The sequence below is a fragment of the Labrus mixtus genome, chromosome 16 (genome assembly GCF_963584025.1).
Source record: "Labrus mixtus chromosome 16, fLabMix1.1, whole genome shotgun sequence".
Classification (NCBI taxonomy): domain Eukaryota; kingdom Metazoa; phylum Chordata; class Actinopteri; order Labriformes; family Labridae; genus Labrus; species Labrus mixtus.
In genome coordinates, this window is record NC_083627.1 from 5,350,864 (window position 1) to 5,378,171 (window position 27,308).

General features: G+C 43.7%; 2 protein-coding genes and 1 long non-coding RNA gene across 5 annotated transcripts in view; 2 read left to right on the top strand and 1 right to left on the bottom strand.

The window, feature by feature from the left end:
- The window catches only part of LOC132990650 (uncharacterized), a 270,244-nt gene that overhangs the window by 191,147 nt on the left and 51,789 nt on the right, over positions 1 to 27,308 (bottom strand). The gene's annotated exons all lie outside the window — the stretch shown is intronic.
- LOC132990656 (uncharacterized) overlaps positions 648 to 27,308 on the top strand; it is a 316,893-nt gene continuing 290,232 nt past the window's right edge. The window contains exons 1-2 of one of the 2 annotated variants that reach the window (XR_009676086.1): positions 648 to 1,088; positions 1,321 to 1,579. This is a non-coding gene — a long non-coding RNA (uncharacterized LOC132990656). Of the gene's footprint in view, positions 1,089 to 1,320; positions 1,747 to 27,308 lie in introns of those variants that run through there. The other variant, XR_009676085.1, reaches the window with a different exon arrangement.
- Positions 3,138 to 27,308, top strand: part of nfatc1 (nuclear factor of activated T cells 1) — a 52,522-nt gene continuing 28,351 nt past the window's right edge. Inside the window, exons 1-6 of the mRNA XM_061058998.1 lie at positions 3,138 to 3,576; positions 4,994 to 6,032; positions 6,371 to 6,530; positions 12,585 to 12,787; positions 17,003 to 17,175; positions 18,943 to 19,083. Of these exons, the coding sequence (XP_060914981.1) occupies positions 3,558 to 3,576; positions 4,994 to 6,032; positions 6,371 to 6,530; positions 12,585 to 12,787; positions 17,003 to 17,175; positions 18,943 to 19,083 (1,735 nt within the window). The 5' untranslated portion in view covers positions 3,138 to 3,557. The remainder of the gene's footprint in view (positions 3,577 to 4,993; positions 6,033 to 6,370; positions 6,531 to 12,584; positions 12,788 to 17,002; positions 17,176 to 18,942; positions 19,084 to 27,308) is intronic.

Consider the following 27,308-nt stretch of genomic DNA (forward strand, 5'->3'; position numbering starts at 1 on the left):
CTTGGTGTATGACAGCGTTTCAGAAGGACTTTCCCTGTTTTTTTACCCGTCGACTTCTTTAACTTACCTGCAGCCTCCCTGACCCCTCAGCCTGGTCCTGTCTTGCTTCAAGCTTTCCCCTCTCAGAACTGTTTGCTCATGATTACTTACCTGGCTCTGGACATGCTGCTATAAGCGGACCACATCACCTGCTTGTCCCCCTACAGAACTGGACCCCCTCTAGTAGGAGACTTTCAGGGCGTGAAAAATCAGAGTTCAAGTGGGGGGGGGGGGGGGGGGGGCCTGACCCTGGCCACATAAGCAGTGCGGTTCCAGGAATTTCTGTCAGTCGGTTGGACAGCGTCTTTGATTTCTTTCTCAAACTGATTCCTACTGGAGGCAACCCAGACGTGAAAACTCTGTAATTTCAGTTTTTCAGCAGACAGGCACAGCTAAGTGTTGCTTGTTTGAAAAAGAAGTAAACACAAGTGTAGTGCACCCGGGTGTCCTACGCAGAGCTCCAAGGAAAACTGGCTAAGTCTTTGAAGTGCTTCTGCAGAAATCTTCTTTGTTTAAAGAATCAGAAATACTAAACGTGCGCGTCATTTTTCCAATTTACTGAGTCTTGCAAATGACATAAAATCCTGAAAAGAAAACTAAAGAAAACTATCTTACTAGGAAATACTTTGCTAAAAAAAAAAAGGTATTCATTAGGGGCTCGAAATAACAAGACAAGAAGAACAAATGACCTTCAAATAAAGACGATGCTAAACATACCCAGGCTGAGATTAGCGTTTGCATGACACTCCTGCCCCACTTAGGATCACACCAAACCGGGCCAGCTGATAAGATTCTGTTGAACAGTAAAGCATCCCCGCACCTCGAGGGACAGGCGGCCTCTCACAGAGCCGCCATGTGACCGATTGTCATCACACAAACCACAGGTCCGCTGCCAGCCGCTGAGAGCTCCAGACCTGCCAAAGATAGCAACAAGCCCGCCTGCATGGGACTATGAGCGCTGCTGCAGAGAGAGGACGAATAAGTACACGCCGACCGCAGAGAGAGCGGCCCTCTGTGAAGACTCTCAGTTCAGCGTGTCAAATGACGGGGTATGAGGCTCGATTTTTATATAGTGCTCCTATGAAAGTATGGATAATTATGTGTTTTGTGCCCCGCAGACGTGCAGTCTGTCAGGAGGAAGTGGAAAGCAATTATTTGCCTTTCGCAATAACTTGGAAACCCCACGAGACGCCCTGTGTATCATCCAGGGGAAGTTTGATGTTTTGAAGCAGCTTCATATTCATCAACTCACCTGTCAGTGTCTCTGCTTTTCTTCTCCAGCTGCAATCTCGCGACTCCAGCCCGCCTTTAACCCAACATCCGTCGGCTGCCTTGAACAGTTGATGAATGGCTCCATCAGGGTGAACGTGGCAGCCGTTTAATGTGAAATGCTTGTGAGGATTAAGCTGCACATAAATCTTGATTAAGGAGACGCCATGTGCCGCGTCGTGAGACAGCACATTGATGACTGCTCTGCTGATGATGATGATGATGATGCCAATGGGAGCAGATACTGTAGATAAAGTGGGTGGAAACTGTATATTCATGTTGTTAGCGCTCATTAAGTGTGGATCATTGGTGCATGTTGAGTTTCTGTTATGAAGCTTCATGAAACATCTGTTAACCAGAAGTTTAAGTTTAGAGGGTGAAATCATTGAATGTGACTTTACACTGTATCTTATCTTGTTTTCACTCTACATTTAACCCGTAGGTGTGAATGTGAGTGTGGCTGGTTGTCTGTCTCTACATGTCCGCCCTGTGATTGACAGGCGACCAGTCGAGGGTGTAACCCCGCCTTTCGCCCCAATGACAGCTGGGATCAGCTCCAGCCTCCTAACAACCAAGAACGGGAACATCCGAATAGTTAATGGATGAAATGTTGTTTTTCTGATTCAGTTGTCCTGACTGTGTTCTTACAGTTGATGTGATGGAGATGTGAGGATTATGATCATAGACTGTATGAAACATGGACGTAAGCCTCAGCGACGTCACCCATTGGTCACTGAAAGGGAGCCCAATTGTAACCCAGGTTAATTATGGGTCTAGATTTAGCAATCTATTCTTTTTGTCTGTTCACGAGGAGTGACATCTGTGAACCTCCATAAATTATGATAAATTGTTTTTCCTTTTTTTTGTTTTTTATTCATTAACTTCCCTATTTTTTTTTCTTTTAACATTCCATATTCTCACCTAAGCTCTGCTAAAATCCATCATCCAGTTAGAGCTCAACCCACTAATCAAAACCATCCGATTCACGAGGTCACTTCCCCTCATCTCCTCCAACTCACGCTTACACAGCAGAGCAAAAAATTGTTTGATTGAGGTGGCCAAATTGAAAATGCTGACTCAAATATTTTGTGAAATGTATCTGCGTCAAATTTGGCATTTACAGAACTGCAGTTTATTGCAAAAGTCGCCCCTCGGTGAGGTTTGACAATCTTGTTATGCAAGACAAAGTTATTTAAAAACGGACATATGAGTGTTGTCTTATCTGAAAAAGGTTTATTCATCTACTTCCTTCGACTATATCCTAAAGAAAAATTCTAAAAACAAAGACAGGTTATGTTTAGCCTTCCCCAAGGACACCTGGAGGAAACAGGAGCTTCACTTAGCTTGTTTGTTTTAACATGAATTGACTGTTGTTGTCAGCTGAATAGAGGCTTTTTATTTTACAAAATAAAAAATAAATAATATTCAAACCTGTTGCACCTTCATCACACTTTGTTTGAACTTTCAACTTTCAAGCCCAGGCTGTCTTTCACATCTATAATGTTTATTCCAATTCTCATCTCTTTACAGAGTTAGTTGGTTATTCCATTGAGAAGGATGTTCAGCCTCCCTCAGATTTTGCTGGATTATCCCCCCACACACACACACACACTACAGAGGTTTGCCTCTTTTCTCCCCTGTGGCATACTCTCCCCACCTTAGGAGCCTTAAGGTTTCACTGCCAGCTCCACTAATTGGCCCTCCTATGCCTGTGGAAACCCCGGTGTGAGAGAGGGATCTCCATTGGACCCATCTGGCGGTAGATGCGTCACAGTGTGGAGGGCGGTGCGCCGCCGCCGCCGAGGTGATCCCCCAGTTTAAAAGCGCAGAGATCCTCAGTGCGCCGGAGCAGTGCGTCACAGCGACCCAGCAGAGTCCGTGTCCCCCGACACAGAGTCCAGGATCTAAAAAAAAAAAACAGCTTCGAAAAAAGCTTTAGACGTGAATACGCCTGCATTTTTATCATCTTACCCTACATGATTTAACATTTTATCGCATGACTCTCAGATCTTTTCGTTTTGGATGCGACTTTTTCCCCTTTTGAAGTAGCAACAGCTGTTTTTTCTTTACTTTGTAATTTCTCATTCGCGTTGTTTGTTTACGGCGATACAACGGCAGAGGATCCGGAGCAGCAGCAGCAGCTGGGGACTATATTAAATCCGCTTTATGGATACGGAATCGCTGCCATCTGCAGCTGTTCCCAGAGTTTGATCTCAGACGTTGATCTCTGCGCGAAGAAGAAGAAGAAGATGAAATCTGCTGAGGAGGGTGAGTTTAACTTGAACTTGTGACAGTTTGCTTTCCGTCTTGTGACATTTATTTTCGTGGCACTCTTGTTTGACACTCTGCACCCGGATGTGATACAAAACTTGGTGTTTATTAAATTAAGTTCTTAAGCTGCACTTAACGCCCAGTTAACCAGTGCAACAGCATTAAAGAAGCGCGCCCCTCCTTGCTGATTTGGGCAAGGTGGGCGTGGCTCCCGAGAGCCTCTCATGACTTAAAAGTGTTCCCAAAATAGTCTGAGTAGAATCTATGCTAATGACTGACTTGGCATTGTGGGTAACGGTGTGGTGAGTATGTGATGGCGGAGCCCCTCAGGGTACCTGTCAGGATGTTAACTAATTCACAGCAGTCTAATAATAGAAAACAAACGTGTCAGTGCTGCTGTGTCACACACCACAAACAGCATTAAATGCAAGCATCATTTTCTTTTATTACAAGGAGTCGTATGGTGCAGCGCTGATGTCATAGTCTTTATGGTGGGGCCCCTAATTCTGGTTAATTTACAGCAGACAGGAGCTGCAGTGACTGCATCCGTCTGTCTGCAGCAGCCGCCTCACGTCTGTATCAATGCGCTCCACTGTGGTCACATTCACCCAGCCTCATGCATCCTGTAACCACAAACTCCTTTTCCCCATGTTGCCCCCTCCTCTGCCCCCGACTGTGACCTCAGACAAGCAAGAGTTTCATATGACCCTGTGGGAGCGTTTGGCACAGGGCCATGAGCTTCCCCGAGCTGGGTACAGTGTGCACCTTTTTACTGCATGCAAATAAACGAATCGCGTCCCTCCTGTGTTTATTTTTCAATGGCTGTTGGAACATGAAACTCTCCAACAAAAACATCAGCGTGTGTTTTTTTAATGTTACCGTTTATGAGCTGCAGCGTGCGCATTAAAGTGGCATACATTTTGAGTGGAAAATAAAACCACCTGGGCTCGCCATGGGTTATTTTTAGATATTTTTATGTCTCCCACCTTTGCTTTGTGTAATTTCAACCATTTGGAGATATTGTCATTGAGTTGCTTCAGTGGGTTGTGCGGATCCCCATTGAATCAGGCGTCGAGTTTTGACTTGCATGCCTTTTCAGAAGGAGAAAGTCAATAAAGTTGTAGCTAATGATTGATTTCATCATCAATTAATCTGCAGTTCCTTTTGATTATTTGATTCTTGGATCACCAAATTATTATTTTTTCAAATGTTGAATAAAAAAAAACACCAAATCTAATCATTGATAATGCATTTGATCAACTAATTAATCGACTAATTGCTGCTTTAGAGGACCGGGCCAAATCTGGTATAGGCTCTCTCTCCGTTATAGGCAACAGCTCTCCTAAGAGTAAAGTGTCTCCCTCTCAGTAAAGAAGACTTTCATGGTAACGAACTTGATCTGTTTGCGTTCCAGATGCGTACGGCTACACGCCAAATGTCAGCATCTCCCTCCCACTGGGCAACCCTTGTCTTCCCTCCCAGTACCACAGCCTCCAAACCAGCCCGGTCATATCCGTCTCCGAGCCTCACAGTTACGACAGCCAGGACGACATGAGAGCAGCGGGATACTTCTCGACCTCGAGTGTCCGTCCAAACGGAGCCCCGACCCTGGAGAGCCCTCGAATCGAGATCACAGCCTACGGCCAATTTCCTGAGGATGAGGTCGAGGAGAGCAGCCTTCCTGTTGCCAAGCGGGTCAACTCCATCGTGACGCTGACCCTCCCCAGTGCCGACGGTTACCGAGACCCCAGCTGCCTCAGTCCAGCCAGCAGCATTTCGTCTCGCAGCTGCCACTCCGATGCCTCTTATGAATCGAGCTTCTCCTACAACTACGACAACTCGCCCCAGAACTCGCCCTGGCAGTCACCGTCCGTGTCCCCAAAGGGCTCCACCCTCGCCCTGCCGGGTGACGGCTGCACATCTGCCGGCTCCCCTCGCCACTCCCCCTCCACATCCCCCCGCACAAGCGTTACGGACGACACCTGGTTGGGCCAGCGAGGCTCGAGGCCCAATTCCCCCTGTGGTGCAAAGAGGAAGTACAGCTACAATGGCAGCGGGGTATCGCAAAAGCACTACCCGTACTCGCCCAACCACTCGCCGGGACTGTCCCCGCAGACCTCCCCTCGCCTCAGCATCACAGAGGAGAGCTGGCTGCCAAACACCAACCAGTACACCAACTCGGCCATCCTGGCAGCCATCAACGCCCTGACCACGGACGGAGTGGTCGACCTCGGGGAGGGCATCCCTATTAAGGCCCGGAAAACCAGCATGGAGAACATCCCAACGGTCAATCTGAAGGTTGAGCCAGGGGGTGAGGAGATGAGTCCAGGGGAGCTCTGTCTGGATGACCACTCCTCACACCGCCTGCCTTTAAAGAAGGAAGGCTTCTGCAGCGGGTTTCTGGATGTACCACAACACCCGTACACCTGGTCCAAGCCAAAGCAATATGTCAGGTAAGCAAGGACATCCAGCTAAAGATTTGAGCTCTGAAAAATCTGTTCAAACCTGAAAGAAAAGGCTCAAGATTGATTAATGTATAAAACAGTGAATAAAGTTTGAATTGTTTTAGTGTTTAATTCAAGAGTTTCAGTTTACATTCACCTTGTTTGCATGAACTTTGTAAGAATATTTATAGACAAAAATCAGGCTTAAAACTTGAAATTTCATATCAGGGTTTGGCATATCCCTGTGTACATTCTGCACATTCTACATTGATAAGGATGTCTAAAATAAACCCTCCTCCCTCCTTGTTAAGTTGACACATTGGACATGTTTTTTTACGCCCTGACAGCCCATCCCTGCCAGCTCTCGACTGGCAGCTGCCGTCCAGCTCGGGGCCGTACAGCCTACAGATCGACGTGCAGCCCAAGTCCCACCACAGAGCCCACTATGAGACAGAGGGCAGCAGGGGAGCAGTGAAGGCCCTGGCAGGAGGACACCCAGTAGTTCAGGTCTGCTTAACCAAGGCTTTTTGATTTTTTGTCTTGTGACCCAATCGAACAAACAACAAACTACTTAAGACCCCTTCTTTCCACTCCCATTCTTTATATTCTGCCGTTATGGATAAATTAGTAATTCATAACTTACTATAAGTAAAAAAAAATTGCACATTTATAATCTTGCAGCCGTATTATGCAACCCTCTCAGGACCCCAAACCTTGTGGGTCGAACCGCAGAGCCAGTCTGCTCGGTTTCCTGTAATGATTAGACCAACATACGGTACAGCCATTAGACCTGTTTTCACTCCTGCTTCTTACCGCGCGTCACTTCTCACCTCAACACCGCCAGTTAAAATAGATTGGTGCGACATGTGTTTCATGGTCCGGCTGTTATGTTATTCAGAGATGTCACATTTCTGAATGGAATACCATAGGTATGCCATTAGACAGGTCAGTCCACTCAGTCAGTTCCTGTCCAGACCATTGTGACTCAGTCTTTTCCATTACGTTCTCGAGTGCAGCACAGACAGTTACAAAGTGAGGTAGCATGGCCAGTAAGAGCTTAGTCATGAGCTTTAACCACAGCTCTGGTGGTCGAGTTTAAAAAAAAAAAAAAAAAATGTGGACAACTGCAGATATGTTTTGGTTAGAAACCCATCTGGTCCCCGGACCATTACTCCTCACTGCTGACCTCAGTCTCTGAATAAATAAAGGGTCTGCAGCAAGAAGCCAGGCACAGTGAGCGCTGAGCCGAGCTGTCATTTTAATTAATCCCATTTGACATTTTTATGAATGCATAGCAATATTTCTACAAGTTTACCAGACATTCGTCACATCAGGGGCAGAGTTTTCTGTGTTTGCCCTTCAGTTTTAATCAAATGTGTAATTTTTTTTGCATGATTCATTTCTTCACTGCCACATGAGGAGTTCGTTATTCATGATCCTTAAGTATGAATGGGGTTTGCTTACATTTCTAAACCGCCTTTTAAGTACAGTCGAGCTATGAAGCTATTCCAAAATACACATTAACTCAGGGCAGATTTGGCATACTGTTTTAAAATACTGTTTTCAAACCAGCAAAGCCACAAAATTAAGTATTCCCACTTTGTTAGTCTTCTACCTCCCTGACACACAGTTAGCTAGCTAGCCAGCAGCTAAACTAGAAAAAAAAAATTGTCACATATGGGGCCATTTTTCTGTTATCATTTAAATTTTAGTAAAAATTGCAAAAGTAGTTTGCATGTTGTCTCAGAGAAGCTGGCAAATCATGCAATGTAATTTCAATGGGTAATGGCAATGTTGCTAAGCTACTATTTAGGGCCAAAAACGCCAAGTCATGTTCCTTAGGCTTACTCAAACATACTCGAAACAGATTTAAGTAGGTAGTGTTAGCCGACTTGACTGCCAGGTGGGCGCGTTGTTGTTGTTTGCCAGGCGGCTAGGCTTCACTTTGGCTAAACCTTAAATGTCCCATATTCTGCTTTTTCTGGTTTTATATGCTCTTTAGTGTGTTTTCCAAGTGTCCTGTGCATGTTTAGGCACATCTATGTGCAAAAATTCAAAGTCCGTGGAAACGCGGCTTCTCCTACGTCCTCCTGTTAGCTGTAGCATTAGCCGCATGTAACGCTCGGTTCTAGCCCCCCTCGATAAAAATTTGTCAGTCCGACGTCATTGTCAGTGTGAGATCACTGAGCCCATTGGCTCGTTGTGGCTAGTCCAGCAGCTCATGATGCACGCCCGTTAACTTCTGTAGCACGCCCACGATATGCCGTAGCCTGCGGTAGCACAGTCCCCTCGGACGGAGCCAGTGGCTGCATTCCCAATATGGTAAAAGAGGCGGGACATTTCCGAGAAGCGTGCTGAGCAACTGACCAATAACGACAGAGCGGATCGGCAGACCAATCAGAGCAGACTTGGCCCACGTGGGGTCTAACAGTGTGGGCTCAGCAGAGTGCAGCTGACAGACTCAGAGCGTAGAGGGAGCAAGGAGGAGCAGTACATGAAAACAGACACTTTTTTCGGACTTTATCTATTGTGAACGTACAAAAGTAGGAACATAGATTAAATATACGAACCCCAAAAAGGGCAGAATATGGGCTCTTTAAACTGTCTGCTTTGTTCGTGTTGTTTTCATCTTTTGGAATATGCTTACCAGATGCTGAGATAGATGGCCATGTTTCAGCAACCATAATATTCTCCCATCCGACCTCAGCTCCTCGTCTTTGTCTGTTATTGACAGAAAGTTAGCTAGAGTCAGCATTTCCAATATGGCGACCGCCATCGTTCGGCTTCACCAACACCTCCACAGAAACCATTGGGTGATGTCACTGAAACTGCATCCATGTTTTCTGCAGTCCTCGGTTTTATTCCACAGAATATTCATGTCTCCAACAAGTTTTAAAGGTTAGATTTAATGTGTTATTGTGCGTTTCTCGTTGAGGAAGCGGCGTTGAAGTAAGAAAACATAAAAAAAGTTTTATATTCATAACCTTTTCAAACCAAAACATGTTTCATGAGTTCAGCCGCACACTTGTGTAAGACTTGTTTGTCCATAAGAAGGTGCTAATGATTTAATGACAGGGGTCTGGGTTCAGCAAGATGAAAAAGAGAGTGTGTGTTCTCTTTAAACCTAAACCCAAACCCCCCTCCCCTTTTGCTTCTCCGCCAGCTTCCACCCCAACCACACAGACTGCCCTTTGTTTAGGAAAGTTCCCGTGTGTGCCTCTGACATCATCTCCCGCTGCTTCTCGCGGAGGCGGCAGGGACTAAACCACACACGTTTTTGGCAGGCTCTGATGAAGATGTTGAGGGAGGCTCAGAAAAGGCAGCCCCCCCTTTTCTTTTTTTTTTTTAAACTTCCTGATAACATGTTCCACGCAGCGCTTGCGACGTCTTCTGTGGACGCTGGCTGACGAAGCCTCTGCAGCTCGTCCCGTCACTCCTCTGACTCAAACCTTTACCAGACTTTACAGAGTTTATTCTGGACGCGGCTGATCAGTGCGGTGCAGTCTCTCTCCACGTCCTGCGCAGCTAAGCCAGCTATTTTCTGTTCTTTTTTTCAATGCCATCCCAACCACACCCGCCCTGCAGCCAGCAGCAGACTGAAGTATGCCCCTCTGAAGTGCTGTGTGCAGCACTCACCACAGTTAATGCTCAGGGTTTCAGCCTGTACTTTGGTGGAGAGGAAATACCCTCTATTCATGTCTGTGAGGTCTTCTTTTTTCTCTCTGTATGAAGCCGGCATTCATGATCTGTTTATTGCTCGAAAAAACCCATCCAGGGAGCTGTTTTGAAGCGCATTTTTGCGGATTACGTTGTAGTCTCGTGCACTTTGTTGGCTTTGATCGCTGTGATTCAATTTCGATTTTTAAACAATGTGAAATTAACAAACATCACGTGGAGCAGAAAGCTTGTCAAGATTGGTTTTCAGTCACGCCTAAACAGCTATTTTCTTGACAATACAAAAAAAGGAGTCGACATGTGGTGTGTGTGTGTGTGTACTCTTAAAGCTGGGAGGGTCTCTGATAGGAATGGAGAGGGAGCCCTGACCGCCCTCAACCCCGCTTCTCCTTCGTTGTTCGGTGCCTTGAGCAGCCGGACTCTCGGCATTCCTCCTGTGGGTGATAATATGAAGTAGGGAGGGGTGGCTGCATTGCCAACGTCAAGCAAGCTGCCAGGGTGGAGGAGCAAAGTGGTATCACTGTGATTTAATTGCGTCAACAAATCAAAGCGGTTGTCTGCTGCAGCTGCTTTATTATGAAGGAGATGATTCAGATCACAGAGGGAGAAGAAGAAAAAGGAAAAAGCAGCTGAAATCGCTCAGATGACATATCTAGTTTGATTATTTCTGATAATAATTCAAAGCACATAATCAGTGATCTGTTAGTAATCACTGTTTGAAAGTTTGCGTCTGACCATGCGAGCGGGCTACCTCACTTCATCAAACTCCTTCCTGCTGCCTAAATAAACAGCATTGCTAGGCAGCAACCCATTTCCTTACACAAATATCCTGGCTTCTGCAGGCTCTTAACCCCGACAGGGATCCTCCTCCAAATCACATGTTGTACCTCCCCCGCTCCGAGCCTTTCACTCTCGCTTGCGGGCGCTCCTCTCCTCGTGTGCACTTCTCAGTATGTAAGAGAAAACTCTGGTTTTCATGTCAGCATTTCTCCGCTGATTGTTTCAGCAGATAATTTTCGTCCACGGCGGCATATGGTTATGTGGGGTTCAGTGTCTGCTTCCATAACACTTTAACTGTTAACATATTGTCTTCTTTTTCTTTCTCATTCATGCCAGTTTGACTTCCAAGGTCCATAACTTTCAGTGACATTTTTATGGATGCTAAGGTAAATTAGCACTTCCATTTCTTATGTTGTGTAATTAGGTGTAGGCCAATTTAAGGGTGTTAACATAAACGTCTCAGAGATTAAACAAGAATTAGTAGAGATGCGTCGATGGTGAAAATCAGGGCCGATACCGATTTTTAAAATAACAATTTTGAATGTTTTTTTTCATCAGTTCTGTTGGAGTAAGATTCTAACAATGCCAACATTTTCTCTCATGTTTGACCATAAAATACGGATCAGAATTTGTCCAATAGGTGACTTAATCTGTCCAAAAAAAACTCTCATCTGAATCAGCAGTTAGGTACAAACACTTGCCAGCATTAAATTGATACAAGACAACTGATAACCATCAGCTGACACCGTTTCATGGCACATGATTTTGCGGATGTCCTGAAGTCTGTCAACAGGGCCGATATCGGCTGATTCTGATGTTTAACAGATGCATCCCGAGTAATTTCACTTCATCCTGACTGAGCAACAAAACAAGTTTATTTTCTTCTATGTGGCATTTCAAATGCAGCGCAGATGCTCCGTTTGAAAAAGGAATGAAGGTTTTAGCTGTTTTTGTTGAAACTAATCAAACAGGAATGCTTCAGCTCAAAACAGAAGGGCTTTTAGTGGGAGGGGGAACTAGATATTTAGATCAGAAATCCAAAAACCCTGAATGTGTCTTTATCATATCAATCGGGGTGCTGCTCAGACACTAAAAACAACATATGTGTGTTGTGTTTAGAATAAAGATTGGGCTGTTTGTGGTTAACGGTGACAGTTCATGTTCCATATCTACAGTGAAGAGATGAGATACGATGAGATAACATCAGATGAGCTTCAAATGTGAATGTACTGTGTCATCCAACAAGAACTGTGTGAGATGTCAGTTTCACAAATGAGAGAAAGGTTACAGTTTGCATCATTAAGCTCCTTAACAACATTAAATATGACAGCTGATCCATGAATATTATTCAGTACATTCCTAATTGGGCATATTTAATTTCTCATTATTCGCATTATGTTGTTTTGACGTCTAAACGCTAAGCCCTAATTCCTCCCTTGTCACACTGTATGGATAACATACATAACTCTCCAGCAGTGTTTGAGTAGTTGCTGGTCTCAGGTTTCAGCTTGTAGGTTTGGGCGTCATGCCTGCACGCTGCTGTTTGGGTGGTTGAGGTCATCCTGGCAGGAGGCCTCTTTTCAAAAAACACCTATGAAGTTTCTGGGGGTACTTCAGGAGCTCATCAGCTTCACGAAGCATCACTTTACTGATAAAAATCAGAGCCGGGTCACTTTCGAACGTTTTTTTCTTGACCCTGATTGGCCGGGGCTTTGTGAAACTGACGTGACCTCGACTTCTCTGAAACACAAGCTCGGCCTTGTCTCGGTGCGAGTGCCGGCTCACAAATCACAACAGTGCTCGCTGTAGGTGGTTTTACTGCTCTCTGGCAGCGGCTGCCCCTGAGATTCAGCTACTGTGGGATCAACATGTCGGCAGGCCTGACATGAGCTGATGGAGGAAGTAAAAACAGGCCACTGGTTGTAAATTTAAGAAGATGAAACGGGTGATTACAAGATCCTAAATGGGTACTTTGTTTGAAAACCTCCCTGCTGAAAGCCTGACCTCTGCAAGGCCTTTTTTCTAACAGCATGCAAGCTGATGCCTCGTTTTAAAGATATGGATGCTTAACCACATCTGTGTCTTTATTTCCTTCGCCTTTCTCAGCTCCACGGCTACATGGAGAGCGAGCCTCTCACCCTGCAGCTGTTCATCGGCACAGCGGACGACCGGCTGCTGAGGCCCCACGCCTTCTACCAGGTCCACCGTATCACCGGGAAGACTGTGTCCACCCCGAGCCACGAGGCCCTGCACACCAACACCAAGATCCTGGAGATCCCACTGCTGCCTGAGAACAACATGAGGGCCATGTGAGTATCAGCGTCTGTAACCATCCAGAGGGGTTTGACGATGTTTGAAGTTTTAAATATCTGAACATTTATTCAGTGGGTTAAAGCCGCTGATCGTGTATAAAGATGGACGACAAGTCTCCACCTCCTCCCCTCACAAAAATGAAGCCAAATACCTCCGCAATTGGGATTAACGTGTTGCATTGGTAATCTCATTTGGAGCCAGAGTCTGCACACGAGAGATCAGCTGGTGAAGCCGCAGAATTCATGTATGACCCATTCGGCCAACCAAAACACACATAGACGCTGCATTTGTCAGGAGACCTGTCAATCAGGATGTTAGAAACCAAAACTACTAACGTGACTGAATCCATTTTTGATAAATGTTTATTTGACGTGTATTTTGGTTTTCTAGTTTGACTCATGTCCCATCTGTTAACATGGAGGAGGCGGGGTTTAGGACCTATACTTCAGCCAGTCAGTGAGGGGGGGGGGGCAAATGTTTTGGCTTTACTTGGGAGCCGATTCTGCCGTTTTTTATAGAGTCTATGGTTAAAACAAGGCTTAATAAGTTCAAAAAATATCCTGTGTCTCAGATATTTTTAAATCTTCTGGAGAAAATCAGATCATAATATAGAGCTTGTCCTCAACATCAAGTCGGGATTTGTTTAAGAACTGAAATAGACTTGTCTTAAAAGACTGAAATGACTTGTCCTTAAAGAAGACTGAAATTGGCAAAATTGATTGAAAAGTGAAACATTTTTAGCCATTTTGAGTTTTTTTCTTTTAAAGTATTTTAAAGGCTTTATAAATTTTTATGATCCAGCAGATGTCGCCCTTGAGCACCAGCATGAAACCAAAACAACTTGCGGTGCATTGTTGTGTTAGCATGCTAATGCTAGCGATCTTTATTATGCTCGTATCTTCACACTGCATGTAAATTTACCTGAAATGAGCGTGATCTAGAAACACAGTTAAGCAGTGAGTACAGTATGTTATTCTTCTTTTCTCTAGTCCCTCAATTAAACAACTTTTATACACGAGGGGAGGAGTCAGCCGGCCGTCCGGGCGATGTAAACAAACTGAAGATAGGACTCTGAAAACTCTGAAAACATCACAGACAGTGGGACTCGGGTGTTACACCCATTGTAGACAGTCATGACTCACAGAGTTATTTTCAGAGGATATACTTGATTTCTATTACATTTAAGTGTGAAAAATCACATATAAAGCCTTTAAGTAAAGTCTAAGTCCTGTCTTAAATATTTTGAAACAGGTCTTTATCAACTGTCGAGTCATTTGAAACAAGTCCATGTCTGTTCATAAGACAAGTTAAGTCTCAAAGTATGCTGGAGACAACACCACATAAAGTTGAAACAAGTTTGCTTCAGGCCTTAGTACATAAAAAAAAAGAGTAAATCAGGGTAAAGTTATGAGTGACAAGTCAAATATATCATCTTAGACCGGTCCAAGTTGACTTCTGAGTTAGTCAGGACCTATCCAAGACAAGAAAACCCCACTATGCCTGCACAGATGCGATGATGTTTTGTCTTTTGTAAATCTCCATCTCTTAAACTTCAAGGAGTTTTGGAACTGAGGTATCCTCCCCATCCTCTAAAGGAGGAAATAATCTTCATCTTGTATTTGTGAAACCGCATAAAAACATGTGAAAAACTGCTTCCAGTCTGGAAAAAGGAAGTTTTGCTCTGATGTAAGGTGCTATGTGTGTATTTGTGAGTTTGTGTGTTTTCAGTGTTATGGTTGTAAAAGTGTTGCCCTCTGTTCGCAGACGGGGTGGCTTTCCCATTTTATAAGCCTCCGAGATCAGATTACCAGGGAAGCTCAGGGCTGCTAACAGGGATCTGGGCTTTCTGTCTGAGCTGCAGGCGGTGGCAGTCTGCTAACCTCAGCACTTTCTCTGCGATTTAATGGATGTAACACATAGGCTCCACTTACACAACGACTTCACCTCGGGATATGGTTTCTCTTCTCTCACGCAGGACATGCCTCAGAGTACTTACAGTGTCGGCGAGGGATTTATGGGAGATTCATTGGTTTTGACATGTACTACAGTGTGACATATAGAAGTTTTATTATGTGGTATAGAATACAAGCCTTCTTATATTTCTGAAATCGTGATGGTTAAGGGGGGGCACTTTAAAATTACACCATCAATCAACATCAGCTTTAGATGTCTTCAGCTGATATGAAGCCACAAAAGGCGTTGGTCGCAACTTGGTATGACTCCAATTAACTCTTAATAAATTAAATCAGAAATAATTCTGCCCTGCTTCCCAGTATTCAGTTTTTTTCACAATCTGGCCGTTTTCCATTTAGGATGCTTAAATGTGGCTTTGATGTTGTACTCAAAGTTGTACTCGTACTTGTTTTTCACATTGTAAATTATATAAACGTATGGACTTGGACCAAGCGTTCTGTCACTTCTAGACTGCTCAGCAAACCCAAAAGACGATACATCGAGACAATCAAGAGGGACATCTGGCTAAAGTTTAAAGCTATCATTTGACAGCTAACATTAGCATCCAACTCCGTCCTTTGCTTATTTTACCCTTACCTCATGCCTTTATCTTTGTATGAAGTCACTTCAGGGATAAATAATGTTATGTAAGAAGTGATTGCTAACAGTATTTGTATGAAGCAGGTCGTGCTGCTTTTTCATTTTTTCCCTGTTTTATTTTTAGACGTGGATCTTTTGTTACTCCCAGATTGATCTGCAAGCGAAAAAGACAACAGAGAGTTAAAATCTGGAGGGACATTTGGCCACATTACAAGTTTAAACCATATTTTAGATGTCCTGTTAGCTCCTTTTTGACAGCTAATGCTAGCATTCAAGCTAAGAATTCAGTGGCTGTGATTGGATGCCAGTTGGCGGACGTGGTCAGTGCATGATGGGCGACTGGCTGCGTCTGATCTGATCTGGAAAGTGCCGTCTTCGTCTATTACAGAGAAGTTACGTCCATTTTGAGGGACAGGAGGCGTGTCACCAGACTGTTGGCAACGCTAACTAAATATCCATTCCTTTCCCTTTGTATCATGTCACTTCTGAAGATTATCTTTGAAGTGGTTGAATGACAACATCACCGTTTGATAGAGTTATAAAAAACACCAGGAAAGGCATTAATTCTTAGCTAGCTAGAACGTATTGAATGCTAACTTTTGCTGTTGTCCCATCTAAAGCTGCTGATATTTAAACCTTAAATATATCCTGACGTCCCTCCATAGTTGCCCTCATAATTGTCTCTTCTTTTGCTAACCCATTGAGAATTCTTCGGTTGAAAACCTGTTAAAGTTACCTACGCATATGATTTGTAAAGTAGCTAAATATTACATAAAAGTAATTGAGCTTCCAACCTTGAGCGCGCCATCAGAGCAAAATGGCCACCATGAGAGTATTGAGAATTGTGGTTTTTTCCCCTGTTAAAGTGTTCCTCAGGCACAGAGGGGACGCCACAGTGTGCGGTTCTGCACTCAGCCTGTCAGTGTAGGCGAGGAGCTGAACAGCTGGGGTCTTCAGCATCGACACCTGATTGCTCCGCCAGTGCAGCAGACCACCGGTGTCTGCGCGAGAAGAATGTTAGGGAGTGTTCAGATGTGTGTAAAAGTTGACTTTAACTAGACTTTGAGGAATGCGGCATCAAGAAGCACGCACATGGAAATGCCAGAGACAGTTTGGAGTGGCTCAAGATATTTTAGTATGAAAAAATAAGATACATGCAGTGCAGACCAAACGGACGGGGGGGGGGGGGGGGGGGGGACCGGGACCGGGGACGAGGGGAAGGGGGCTTTTATTAAGTGTCGGAGGAAGACTTTCACAAAGAAACAGCCGATTCTTGTTGTGAGATTTATAGAAGGTGAACAGAATGTCAGGACTAATCTCTTGTGGAGAATAACAAAGATGTGATGAATGTTCCCAACCATTTGTTTCTAAAGAGTTTTGAATTTTACCCAGGAGTAGATGCACTGAGATGTAAAAAGCTCCTTTGGGGTTGATGGTGTTAATCTGCTGTTGACATGCCTGCAACCTCCTGCAGGATCGAGCTGAAAAAAAAAAATCCCAGAGTGAACATCACTTTAGATTTGGCTGCGGCGCGTTTTTTTAAGTCACAGCCTGATTAACTGTGAACGAACATGTGTCTTTAATGTAGACGATGAGCCGCCGTGTGTCGACAGACAGACTGTGGGAAAACTCTTCATCTTGTGTCTCATCAAACACAGGATCGACTGTGCAGGGATCCTGAAGCTGCGTAATTCCGACATCGAGCTGAGAAAGGGGGAGACGGACATCGGACGCAAGAACACGCGCGTGCGGATGGTTTTCAGAGTTCACATCAACCAGCCCACGGGGAGGACGGTCTCTCTGCAGGCTGCATCAAACCCCATAGAGTGCTGTGAGTTCCTTTCTTCTTCATTTTTAAGTTAAAAAAATATGAAGCCCAACTCCTCAGTATCCTAATGCCTATTAAAAAGTGTTTTAAATGAGAAGATAATTCAACTTCTAGACTACCAACATGGTCTGTGAGAGGTTCACTTCAATACTTTTTGATACTATGTAATGATGGAGAGAATTCAAAAGTACTGAAGCTTTGAAAAAACTGACGCACATGTATTTTTAACAAAATGCTGCCATGAGTGAAATAGAATCAAAACTATCTAAATTGCACAAATATGATATTGGTAACAAAACGTTGCCAACATAATTGTGAAAGTCAGACAGTGTGCAGGAGTTCACCTGCATTTTTGGTATTTAAAGAAAATAAATTAGACAATATTTGCCTGAGACTTCACCCTATCTTGACCTGGTGTCATGACAACCCAACTCCAATGCAAGATCTCAGCCGTTCATTGGATGGATATTGAATTTACTACAGCTTTTAGTGTTCACATTTGGATGAATCTCAATCATTTTGGTGATCTCTTGAGTTTAATTCATAACTCAGAGGCAAAGACGCAATAAGGAGAGTTTATTTAAAATAATCATGGACAAAAAAAGTTAAGAAAACAGAATAAATCAGGTCGTCAAAAAAAAGACGACACTCAATAATTAAGGATGAAATATTTTAGGGTTTCAGGAAACAGTTTGAATTTGTGATTTTTCAACAGTCAATGGCTTCATTAAAATAGAAAGAGAATAACCAATAAAAGTCGTAACCGTTCCGTGTGATAAAAGCCACTGCAGAAGTGATGGCTGTGATTGTGCACCACATTTGAACACGACAGTTTGTATCTGTGTGAGGGCTACGCAGGTCGCGCTCAATAAACTGGATTGACTCTTTGCTCTGCACTGGAGTTGACCTCTCACTGGAGCGGGATGAACTCAACAGATCGACCACTCTGTGTGGTTCTGGCACCGAGAGCTGCCATAGAGATTAAGTCTTATGAGGTAAATGAAAGACAGTAGTTAAACCATGAGCTCAACCTCTTGAAATAGACCATTGTTAGTTTCTGAACGACTGCCACAAAGCAATTGTTTTTTTGTTTTTTTTAAACCAAAATTCACTTAGTGTGTGAGCGAGGCAGAACGACAAACAGACAGAAGGAGAGAAAACGGAGAGATGTGGGAAAGAGCGATGCTTTCCAAAGACAGAGAATTCAAGTTTTATCAAAATCAGAAAGCAAGGAGCGTCGGATTGCAAAAAGATTTATCCTCACATGGGAAAACTATTCAGCTTTCACTGAACCTTCATTGATGTCTTTGGGTCAGTCACAATGAAATTACAGTTAACTCTTCAGAAGAGAACTGAGCCGTCAGAGTTACATTTAGGTGGAAAAAGGTTTGCAAACACTTCATGGCAAGTTGAGTATCATTTCAGAAAAACTGAGAGCAAGCAAGGAATGAGAAGACAAAGCCAAAAAGTAAAAGAGGGATGAGTTATGAAGCCGAGGAGAAGAAGGATACTCTTTCAAAAGAAGATTTGATGGAAATGGTTCGCCATAATTTAAGGAAAACACAAATAAACAAAACACAGAGCCTCTCCCTGCTCACTGGAAAGCAGGAGGCTTGATTCAAACTTTAAGACGTTGAGGTTTTGACGCTCTGGGAAAGCTGTCTAGGTAGTGATTCAGCCTCTGTCTGGATGCTCAGGTCTGCATGGGGAGTGGGTGTGTATTAGCAGAACGATGAGGCCGGTTTTCTTTCTCCCCCCCCCCTCCCACAGCCCAGAGATCGGCCCAGGAGCTGCCGCTGGTGGATAAGCAGAGTTCGGAGACGTGTCCCGCCCCCGGGGGGGAGAGGATGCTCCTCAACGGACACAACTTCCAGCACGACTCCAAGGTGGTGTTTGTGGAGAAAGCTCAAGGTAAAAAGAAAAAAAAAAAGAAAAAAGAAGGACGTCTGGATTAAGTGCTGTGTCGTCTCGGTTCAGCTGTGTGTGTGTGTGTGTGTGTGTGTGTGTGTGTGTGTGTCTCCCTCTCCATTTGTTGGAGAAACCCCAGGTCTCCCTCCCTCCCTCTCTTACTCGTCTCCCCCCGCCGTCAAAATATCCTCTGTCCTGCCAGAGCGCCACATGTGGAGCACATTAATGCGCTGTATTTTTAACCCAGCAGATTTACATTTGCAGAAGTTTCCATTGCCTGTTCAGCAGAGGAATGGAGCACAAATGCAAGATGTGTGTGTGTGTGTGTGTGTGTGTGTGTGTGTGTGCGTGGGTGGCTGTGCACGTGGTTTGGATTCATGCACTTGTGTGTGTGTGTGTGTGTGTGTGTGCCATCCTCAGTATTTGTTTCTCTTTTTCTGACTTTAAGCCGGGGTTTGGTTTGGAGGGAGAGGCGACTGCTCCCAGATGTTGATACGAGGAGGTTTACAAACTGCAATTTCCTTGATTAGCTTGAGTAGAGCAACGTGAGCTCCGGTTCGGGGTTCAGACCTGAGCAACGTAAACACGTTTGATCCTATCGCCACGGTGACTCACTGAAAAGAGAGGGAAGCCTCATTGTTCCACCTGTGAAAGGAAGAATTCAAGGCTGCCCCGGTCACACAGGCAGAAAACACCCCCCCCCCTCTCCCTCTCTTCCTCCTCCAGGACGGTACAATAGTTCAGTGAGATTGTTTATCAAAACAAGAAGTGATTGAATGGAGCGGAGGCCTTGTTCCCCTCATAACAACCTCTCTGATTAAGCCTGATCTCTTCCTGAGAGGACGGCTGATTAGTGTCTGAGTCATGTTACACTTCTTAAAGTCAGAGCTGCATTTGTGATATCAAGGTTAGATTGAACCTCAGAACACAGAAGAAGAGAAACGTCTTCTCAAACACAAGCAAAGACGGAGCAAAGGTTACAAAAAGAAGAATTCATTTATGCACGTTGGCTTGTGTCAACATTGAAGCTACCTGAATAAACTGACTAGCTGGAATTGAGGTTATCAGGGAAGTTTATGCTAAGCTAGCTAATATTCCAGTTTTCAGTTGGATTGGTATTTATTTAAAATATTGTAAAGATGGCTGTAAGTAACTTTTTCTGAGACTTTAAATGAACTTCAAGATAAATAAAAAATCACATTTTAGAGTAACGTCACCTTTAAAGGGTTTCTGACTCTGCTGCATGGTTACAGGAAACACGAGCACAACAAAATTAATTCAGACATTTTTATCCATCAAATAAACAGCTAAATGACAATCCAGGAAATCTACACACGTGGGTACCAATTATTTAAAAGTTTTGTTTTTTAAATAGAGATATTGAGTTATAAAACGTGCAAAAGGCATTGGAGGAGTACAACTTCTGTACATGGGGAACCGGTACTTGCCACTAGGCCACAGGCGCCCCTGAAATATTTGAATTTTTTACTTTTTAACTCAGTTTTTATTGAATTTTTACGTGTTATACAGCACAAAAAAAAGCACAGACTTACACATGAGAAACAAAAATAGTACAGGAATGCATGCAAAAAAACAAAACAAAAACAAAACAGGCAAGGTCAAAGAGTCACATTTTTGCATTATTACATCAAAACTGAAGGAGTCAGGTTTAGGAGTTAGTTCATTCGAAATATTAGAATTTTTTACTTTTTAATGTTATTTGAACTCTGCTGAACAAGACCATGAGATGCAAAGAAAAACATGAGAAAGCTTAAACAAGTGTTATTTTTTTCTCAAGGTCACATTTTGTCAAAGAGCCTCTTTCCAAGGTCAAGAATAAAAGTTCAAATGATGTAGTTTTATCTTTTTTCTTTTTTTAGACTTCTCTTTATTGGGGTTTTTTCTTTTTTCAAATACAGATTAAAAAAAACAATCTGAGACACCAACACAAAAAACTCAATGATAATAAATAAATAAAAAGATAAGACGTAAAAACAAATATCATACCAAAATAATAAGATTAAAAAAAATAAAGAATAAAAAGAGATTTAAATAGTAATAATAATACAACTTGGAGGATGTCAAGTGCTCTGGATTTTACTAAATTATTATTTTTTCGTGGGGTTGTTTTTGTTATAGTAGTCTATAAATGGCTGCCATATTGAGTAAAACATATTCATCTTTCCTCTCAGGGTAGATTTTATTTTTTCTAACTGCAAATGCTTCATTACATCTCAAATGATGTAGTTTTATCTCTTAATTCAATCTGCCTTTTTAATGTGGTGAATGGACTTGAGCTTGTAAAGTGCTCCTCTAGTCTTCTGACTACTTAAAGCGCTATTTACACTACATGTCATAATGAGGCATGACACACACACACACACACACACACACACACACACACACACACACAGAAAAGTGTGTGTATCCATGCCACCATTCACACACTGACGGCAGAGGCTGCTGAGGAAAGTGTCCATCAATCCTAACTTATCCCATTCATAAACATTTACACACCGCTGATGCAGCAGCAGGGCTTCAGTGCATCTTCTTGCCACTTCGCCATGTGGCTGCAGGAGCTTGGTATCGAACCCCCGACCTACCATTTGAGAGACGACCGACTTAACTACTGATCCACAGCCGCGCTGCGTCTGAACTGGTCTTTTGAACTCGACAAGCGGGCAGTTTGTTTTGTAACAATAAAGAACTGAGCGCGTGTACAGCGTCTGCACACGGCCCTGAATCCAGCCGTCTTTAGGGCCATGTGCATCACTGGACGGCCCGCTGATGGGAGTGCTCCCTTGCTTTGATGAGGGTTTCCCCGCGTCTGGCACCAGCATCAGATTCCTGGGCAATCCTAGCATGGAAACACCCTGAAGCCAGGCTTCCACAACACTGCCCTCCCTCCATCCTTCCACCTCTCCATCCAAGCTGCCTCTGTGCCACCAGCTCTCTGCTCATTAGCTCTGCAAACTGTGGGCTCCCAGAGGATCCCTCTGTATAAATAGATGGGTATAGATACAAGGAGAAACACCATTAATGTCAGGGGTGAAATTACCTCGTTGGTGGAATCAGACGGAGTTTAATAAAGCTGAGATGCGAAACAGCTTAGAACTTGTTTAGTTAAAAAAAAAAAAAAAAACATTCAACTCATCTCTGCTTTCACACTCAAGAATTGGAAATGTAATATTCTTATTTACTCGTGCCAGCGCAGAGCCCTGAGAAACACTTTTAACGATCCGGCTCATAAATCCAGAGTGGTGGATTTAGTTGCCATAAAGATCTTAGGCATTAAAATTTTTACCGATGGACAATTTTCCTGCAAATTTTCCAATAAAGCTCTTACAAAATAACGTTTATAAAGCTGCGGTTAGAGAACATGTGGGCACCGACATGTTGTGTGCTTGGTTGTATGCTGTACTTACGTGTGTGTGCGTGTGTGTGTGTGTGTGTGTGCGTGTGTGTAAGAGTTTCCTCTGTCATTACAAGCTGGAAGGGTCACTCTGGCTTTCAAGGCTGCCAACACACACTAAATTGTTTCTGTTTCTGTTTTGGTGTCTGATGGTCTAAATGATGTTCCCTCTCTGCTGACAAATGAGATTCTGGGGACACACAGAATTTGTGTGTGTGTGTGTGTGTGTGTGTGTGTGTTCCTGTCTGTGTGCATCAAGAATGTGTGGATTAAGAATGTCTGTTTAAACCCGTTTGGGATTGTATCTCATAGATTGTATAAACTGTTGCGTCACTATATGGTTTGTTGATTGTGTTTATAAAGCCTCAAGTTCGTCATTTGGCCACCAGCATTTTGGTTTTTCTAGGGTCAGAGGTCACCACATTTGGACTATAAGGTTGTGGAGAGCAGAGAGGGGCTCGGCAAACACAACGTTATTGAAGTTAGACAGTCTGTGGCTAATTTGTTAGCTATCGAATCAATGAGATTCTTTTTGGCTACTTGCTGACTGAAGTTTTTTAATCTCTAAATTGAAGACTTTTACGACACAAGAGGCGACCTCTGGTGTTGAATGAATGAAGCCCATGCAGAAGTTCAGAACACTGCAGTTCCTCGAGTGTCCACTTGAAGCTGGCTAAGCATGATTAAGGGCGTGGCTGATTTGACTGACAGTTCGAGGCTTTTTGTAGTTGCTTGTGAGGAGGCTAAAGGCTCAATTAGCATCTCTAATATAGCAACCGCCATCGAGGGGCTTCATAACATCTCTTCAGAAAGCAATGGGAGAAGACTCTGACACTGACACTATGTATATGCACAAGCCGCCCCGGATATATCACTGCATGAAAAAAAAACTAAAAAAAGCTAACAAGCCGGGTTAGTGCAGACACCAATACCTGCTAATTAGTGCTGACATGTAACTACTAGATTTCAAAAAGCTGAAGCAAAGATTTCTGGGACAAATTACTTGTCCGATCATTCCATGAAAAATCCCCAAACGGTTCAACAAACATAAACAAGCTGTCTCTATTAACTGAGTTTACTCCTGCAGCAGCACCCACTACATTTGATTCATATTGAAATGTAGCTCTGTACAGTAATCATGGAAATAGAAATGAGAAACAGAAACTATGACAGTTCATTTTTTACCAGGCCAACATGTTTAAATCTGCTGTAAAGTTGGGCCTTTTAATATGGGGCTCTGTGGGGTTTGACTCACTTTTGGAGCCAGCCTCAAGTGGACATTTAAGGAACTGCAGCTTTTTTGTTTTGTTGCAGTAACAGCTTCACTACTCAGGCCTATGGAGTTGCTGCTTTGTTTGTGTGCAGGCTCAGTTTCATATTCATGTTTTTGTGTTGTTGGTTGCTAGCCATGACTCATTCAAAAGGAAATCCCTTGTTCCCCTCAGAGACACCCTCTGTCACCTGTTCCTCAGTCACAGCACAACATCTGAAAACAGTAACTACAGAACATGTGTCCTCTTGCCTGCAGTAAAAAAAAAATAAGACAGATAGCATCAGTTGAGTTGTCACTCCTGGTTACAGCCAATCTGCCGTGAGAGATTTCTGTATGTCCTTGGCGCTGCAGACATCAGCCTGTAATCTAAACCTGACTCAATCTCACCTTGCTTTCACGCGCCTCAGCCTGCAGAGAAGATGCCGTCTCTGATAAGTCACAGTCACTCCATTTAGGAAATTAAGCCCTGCTGTCCGTATTCACCTCAGGTTGTGGTTGTGTTCTGCTTTTTTCCCCCCTCTCAGATCTTGTTTTTGTCTTGTGAAAAAATGCCAGAATACAAACACTAATGAAAGAGTGAGGCTCAAAAATCAAACCCAGAGAGGAAACTAGGAATGATACAAATCTGATTAATGTTTTCTTCAAACCATAAATATGTATCTCAGAGAGTCAACTTGTTTATAGCTTTATATTTTTTGTGATCAACTTGCCCAATGTTGTCGTGTTTTTCTGAAGAAGTTCAGGGAAAATTCTCTAACTAGACTCTTCCCCTCTGTCGTTCCCCGGTGGTGGAACGAACTGCCAAACTCCACCCGATCTGCACCTTAAAGAGCAAGCTGAACACCCAGCTCTTTCATGAAAACCTATATACGACCTTAATGATATTGATGATGTTGACGTTGATGAGTTTAATGATGATGATGATGACATGATTTAGGACGTTTTAGTTGCTGATTAGACCTCTCGAGAACAGCTGTCGTTGTTGTGTTTTGCCTCTGGTCACTTCCTGTCAGCACCTGTGTGTCCAATCAGACTCAAAGCTGGTTGTTTGCACGCCTTGCTTGTGTTGTTCTTACTCGCTGATGTACGTGGCTTTGGATAAAAGCGTCTGCTAAGTTTCTTGTAGATATCTGAAAATAATGCACACCCACACAGCCAATCAAAATCCAGTTCTGTCCAGCCCAATTCATGGTCACTTAGTTTTTCTTACTTTGATTCAATGGTTTTTTTTTTAAAGTGTGGTTTTCTCCTCAGTGTTTCCCCACCATGATTGATAATAACTTAATTTGAGTGGAGATCTTGGAGGAAATCCTTGCAGGGGGAAAAAAAAAAAAAAAACCCTCTGGTGAAGAGAGCACTTTCACATCTGGCCTGCTGCACTGGACAGCTGCCCGCTCTGCTGCACTCAGTTTCCCTGGGAATAACTATTTCCCCGATCCATCAAACTCCTCAGCTAAGAGGTAGCGCCTTTTTGTTGACCCATCTTCCTCACCTGTCCATCTCTTAGAGGTTGGACCTTAAAATAACTTTAAAAAAAAAAAAAGAGCTCTCCGTCCAATAATTTCGGCCTAATTGTTCTTGGCCAGAGCAGCTGCAGAAATAAGAGGACCTGAAATTGAACTGTGAGAGGATTATCAGACTGCAAGGCTGCCAGATGGTGCCTGGCATTACCTGCAGAAATGACAGAAAACCATCCTCCTTAAAGCCCACGAGAGCTAGATGATGGCAAAGTAACAACAGAGGCAACACGGCTGTTTATAACACAAACACAGGGCCAGCTCTTTACTAGCTTGAAGCAGTCGTTTGGTTTGGATTGGTTTGGATTGGTTTGGATGGAGGGGTGGTCAGGGGGCATCGGAGGGTTTCTTTGCATTCACAGCTCAATGACTTCCCCTCGAAGCCGTCCAGTGGGTTTGGCTGCCTCTGACACTTCTGAGAACAATGGCTGTTTTCATAAACAAATCAATTACAACCACATAAACAGTGAGGTTTATGTTTTCACAAATTACAGTGTATGATTCGTTAAAATCGCAGGCCTGATTCAGAAGCTCCGGGGTTTGATTCAGAGCTCAGCTGCCAGGCTTTAAACCAGTACCAAAGAAATGACACCAAGAAATGAACCCCTGACACTGACTCCCAGTCAGGATGAGAATAGATTTTAAGATTTCACTGCTTACCCTTTAAGTCCTACCATGGCGCTTCTCTCTGCTATTTCTCTGACTTTTTAAAGGTCACATATTCTCCTCATTTTCAACCAGTTTAAGTAAGTCTCAGAGCTCCCTGTGTGAAGTTTCTTGTTCTAAATCCACTCTGATCCTGTATTTGATCATGCCTATAAACACATCTATTTCAGCCCTGCTCAGAACAGGCTGTTTCTGTGTCTGTAGCTTTAAATGTAAATGAGCTGTGTCTGACCACGCCCCCCTCTCTGGGTGGTTCAGGCCTTCTCGCTCCATGCCCTATTGTTTACAGTGAGAAGGCCACAGGTCAACCCTTTGAAAATGCCCCTTGCTCTTCCTTATTTTAATTCAACTTGAATTTAGATACCATTTAGATCTCTAAATTATTTAATCTGTGTCTGCCTGTTTTCCCTAATTTTGGCCAAACAAGGATTCTGTCCAACTTCCTGTATGACACACTGTCCTCGGCACTACATCAAAAGCTATTTTTCTTTTTAACTTGATGAGCATAAGGCCCGTTCACTTTATTCTGCTGCTTTTGTTGAAGCCCCTTGCAACTCGTATTTTGAAGAGTGCACTTTAAAAAAGGGTTTTAACATTATTATTACTGTATTGCTGTTAGAGCTGTCTTGCATCCAGCTGATGTTGTGCTCTAAGTACCAAATGTATAATCCCCCCCTCCCCCCCCCCCCTTCCTCCTCCACTGCAGCCACTTATCAGGTCGGAGCTCGACTCGCTCACCAATCCTTCCACACCGCGGCGGCCTGCATGAATCCTCTGCGATCCATGTGTTTTCAGGGCGTCAGGAAGGAAGAAGTTTTTAGTCATCAGTCAGAGCACAAGGGAACTCTTTCAGCCCTGCCACATGGTTCAGGGTAGAGCATGTGTTTATATTTACTGTACGTTATGTGGGCTTGGGTACACGCCATCCCGCTGTTTCACTCTGGGCACCAGCGTTTCACTCCACCCAACTCCAATTAAGGAGCACAAGGAGCTGTTTGATTCTGCTCATAAACCCGACATGACAAATAAGTGTATTGTATATTGTTTGATCCCCCCCTCGGCTGCTGTGACTCTGTGCAGCACACCAGCGCTGTGTCGTTGACGGCTCTGTGTTATGTCTCTTCTGAGGATTTGTATAGACCATTGCTAACGAAATGTGAATTTGCAAAGACTTCTGGGACGCGGCCAAAGGCGAGAGGAGCCTGGGCGTAGTGAGAGCTGGAGAGGGGTACAGGGTTTATATGCCCCGCGTGGTTCTCGGCTGAGTTGTTTAACTTAGATAATATTGGATTCAATCCAGCACAGTGGGCCAGGGGAGTTGGAAAGCGTATTGTGCCTGCTGAAATTTAGTAGGAGGAGA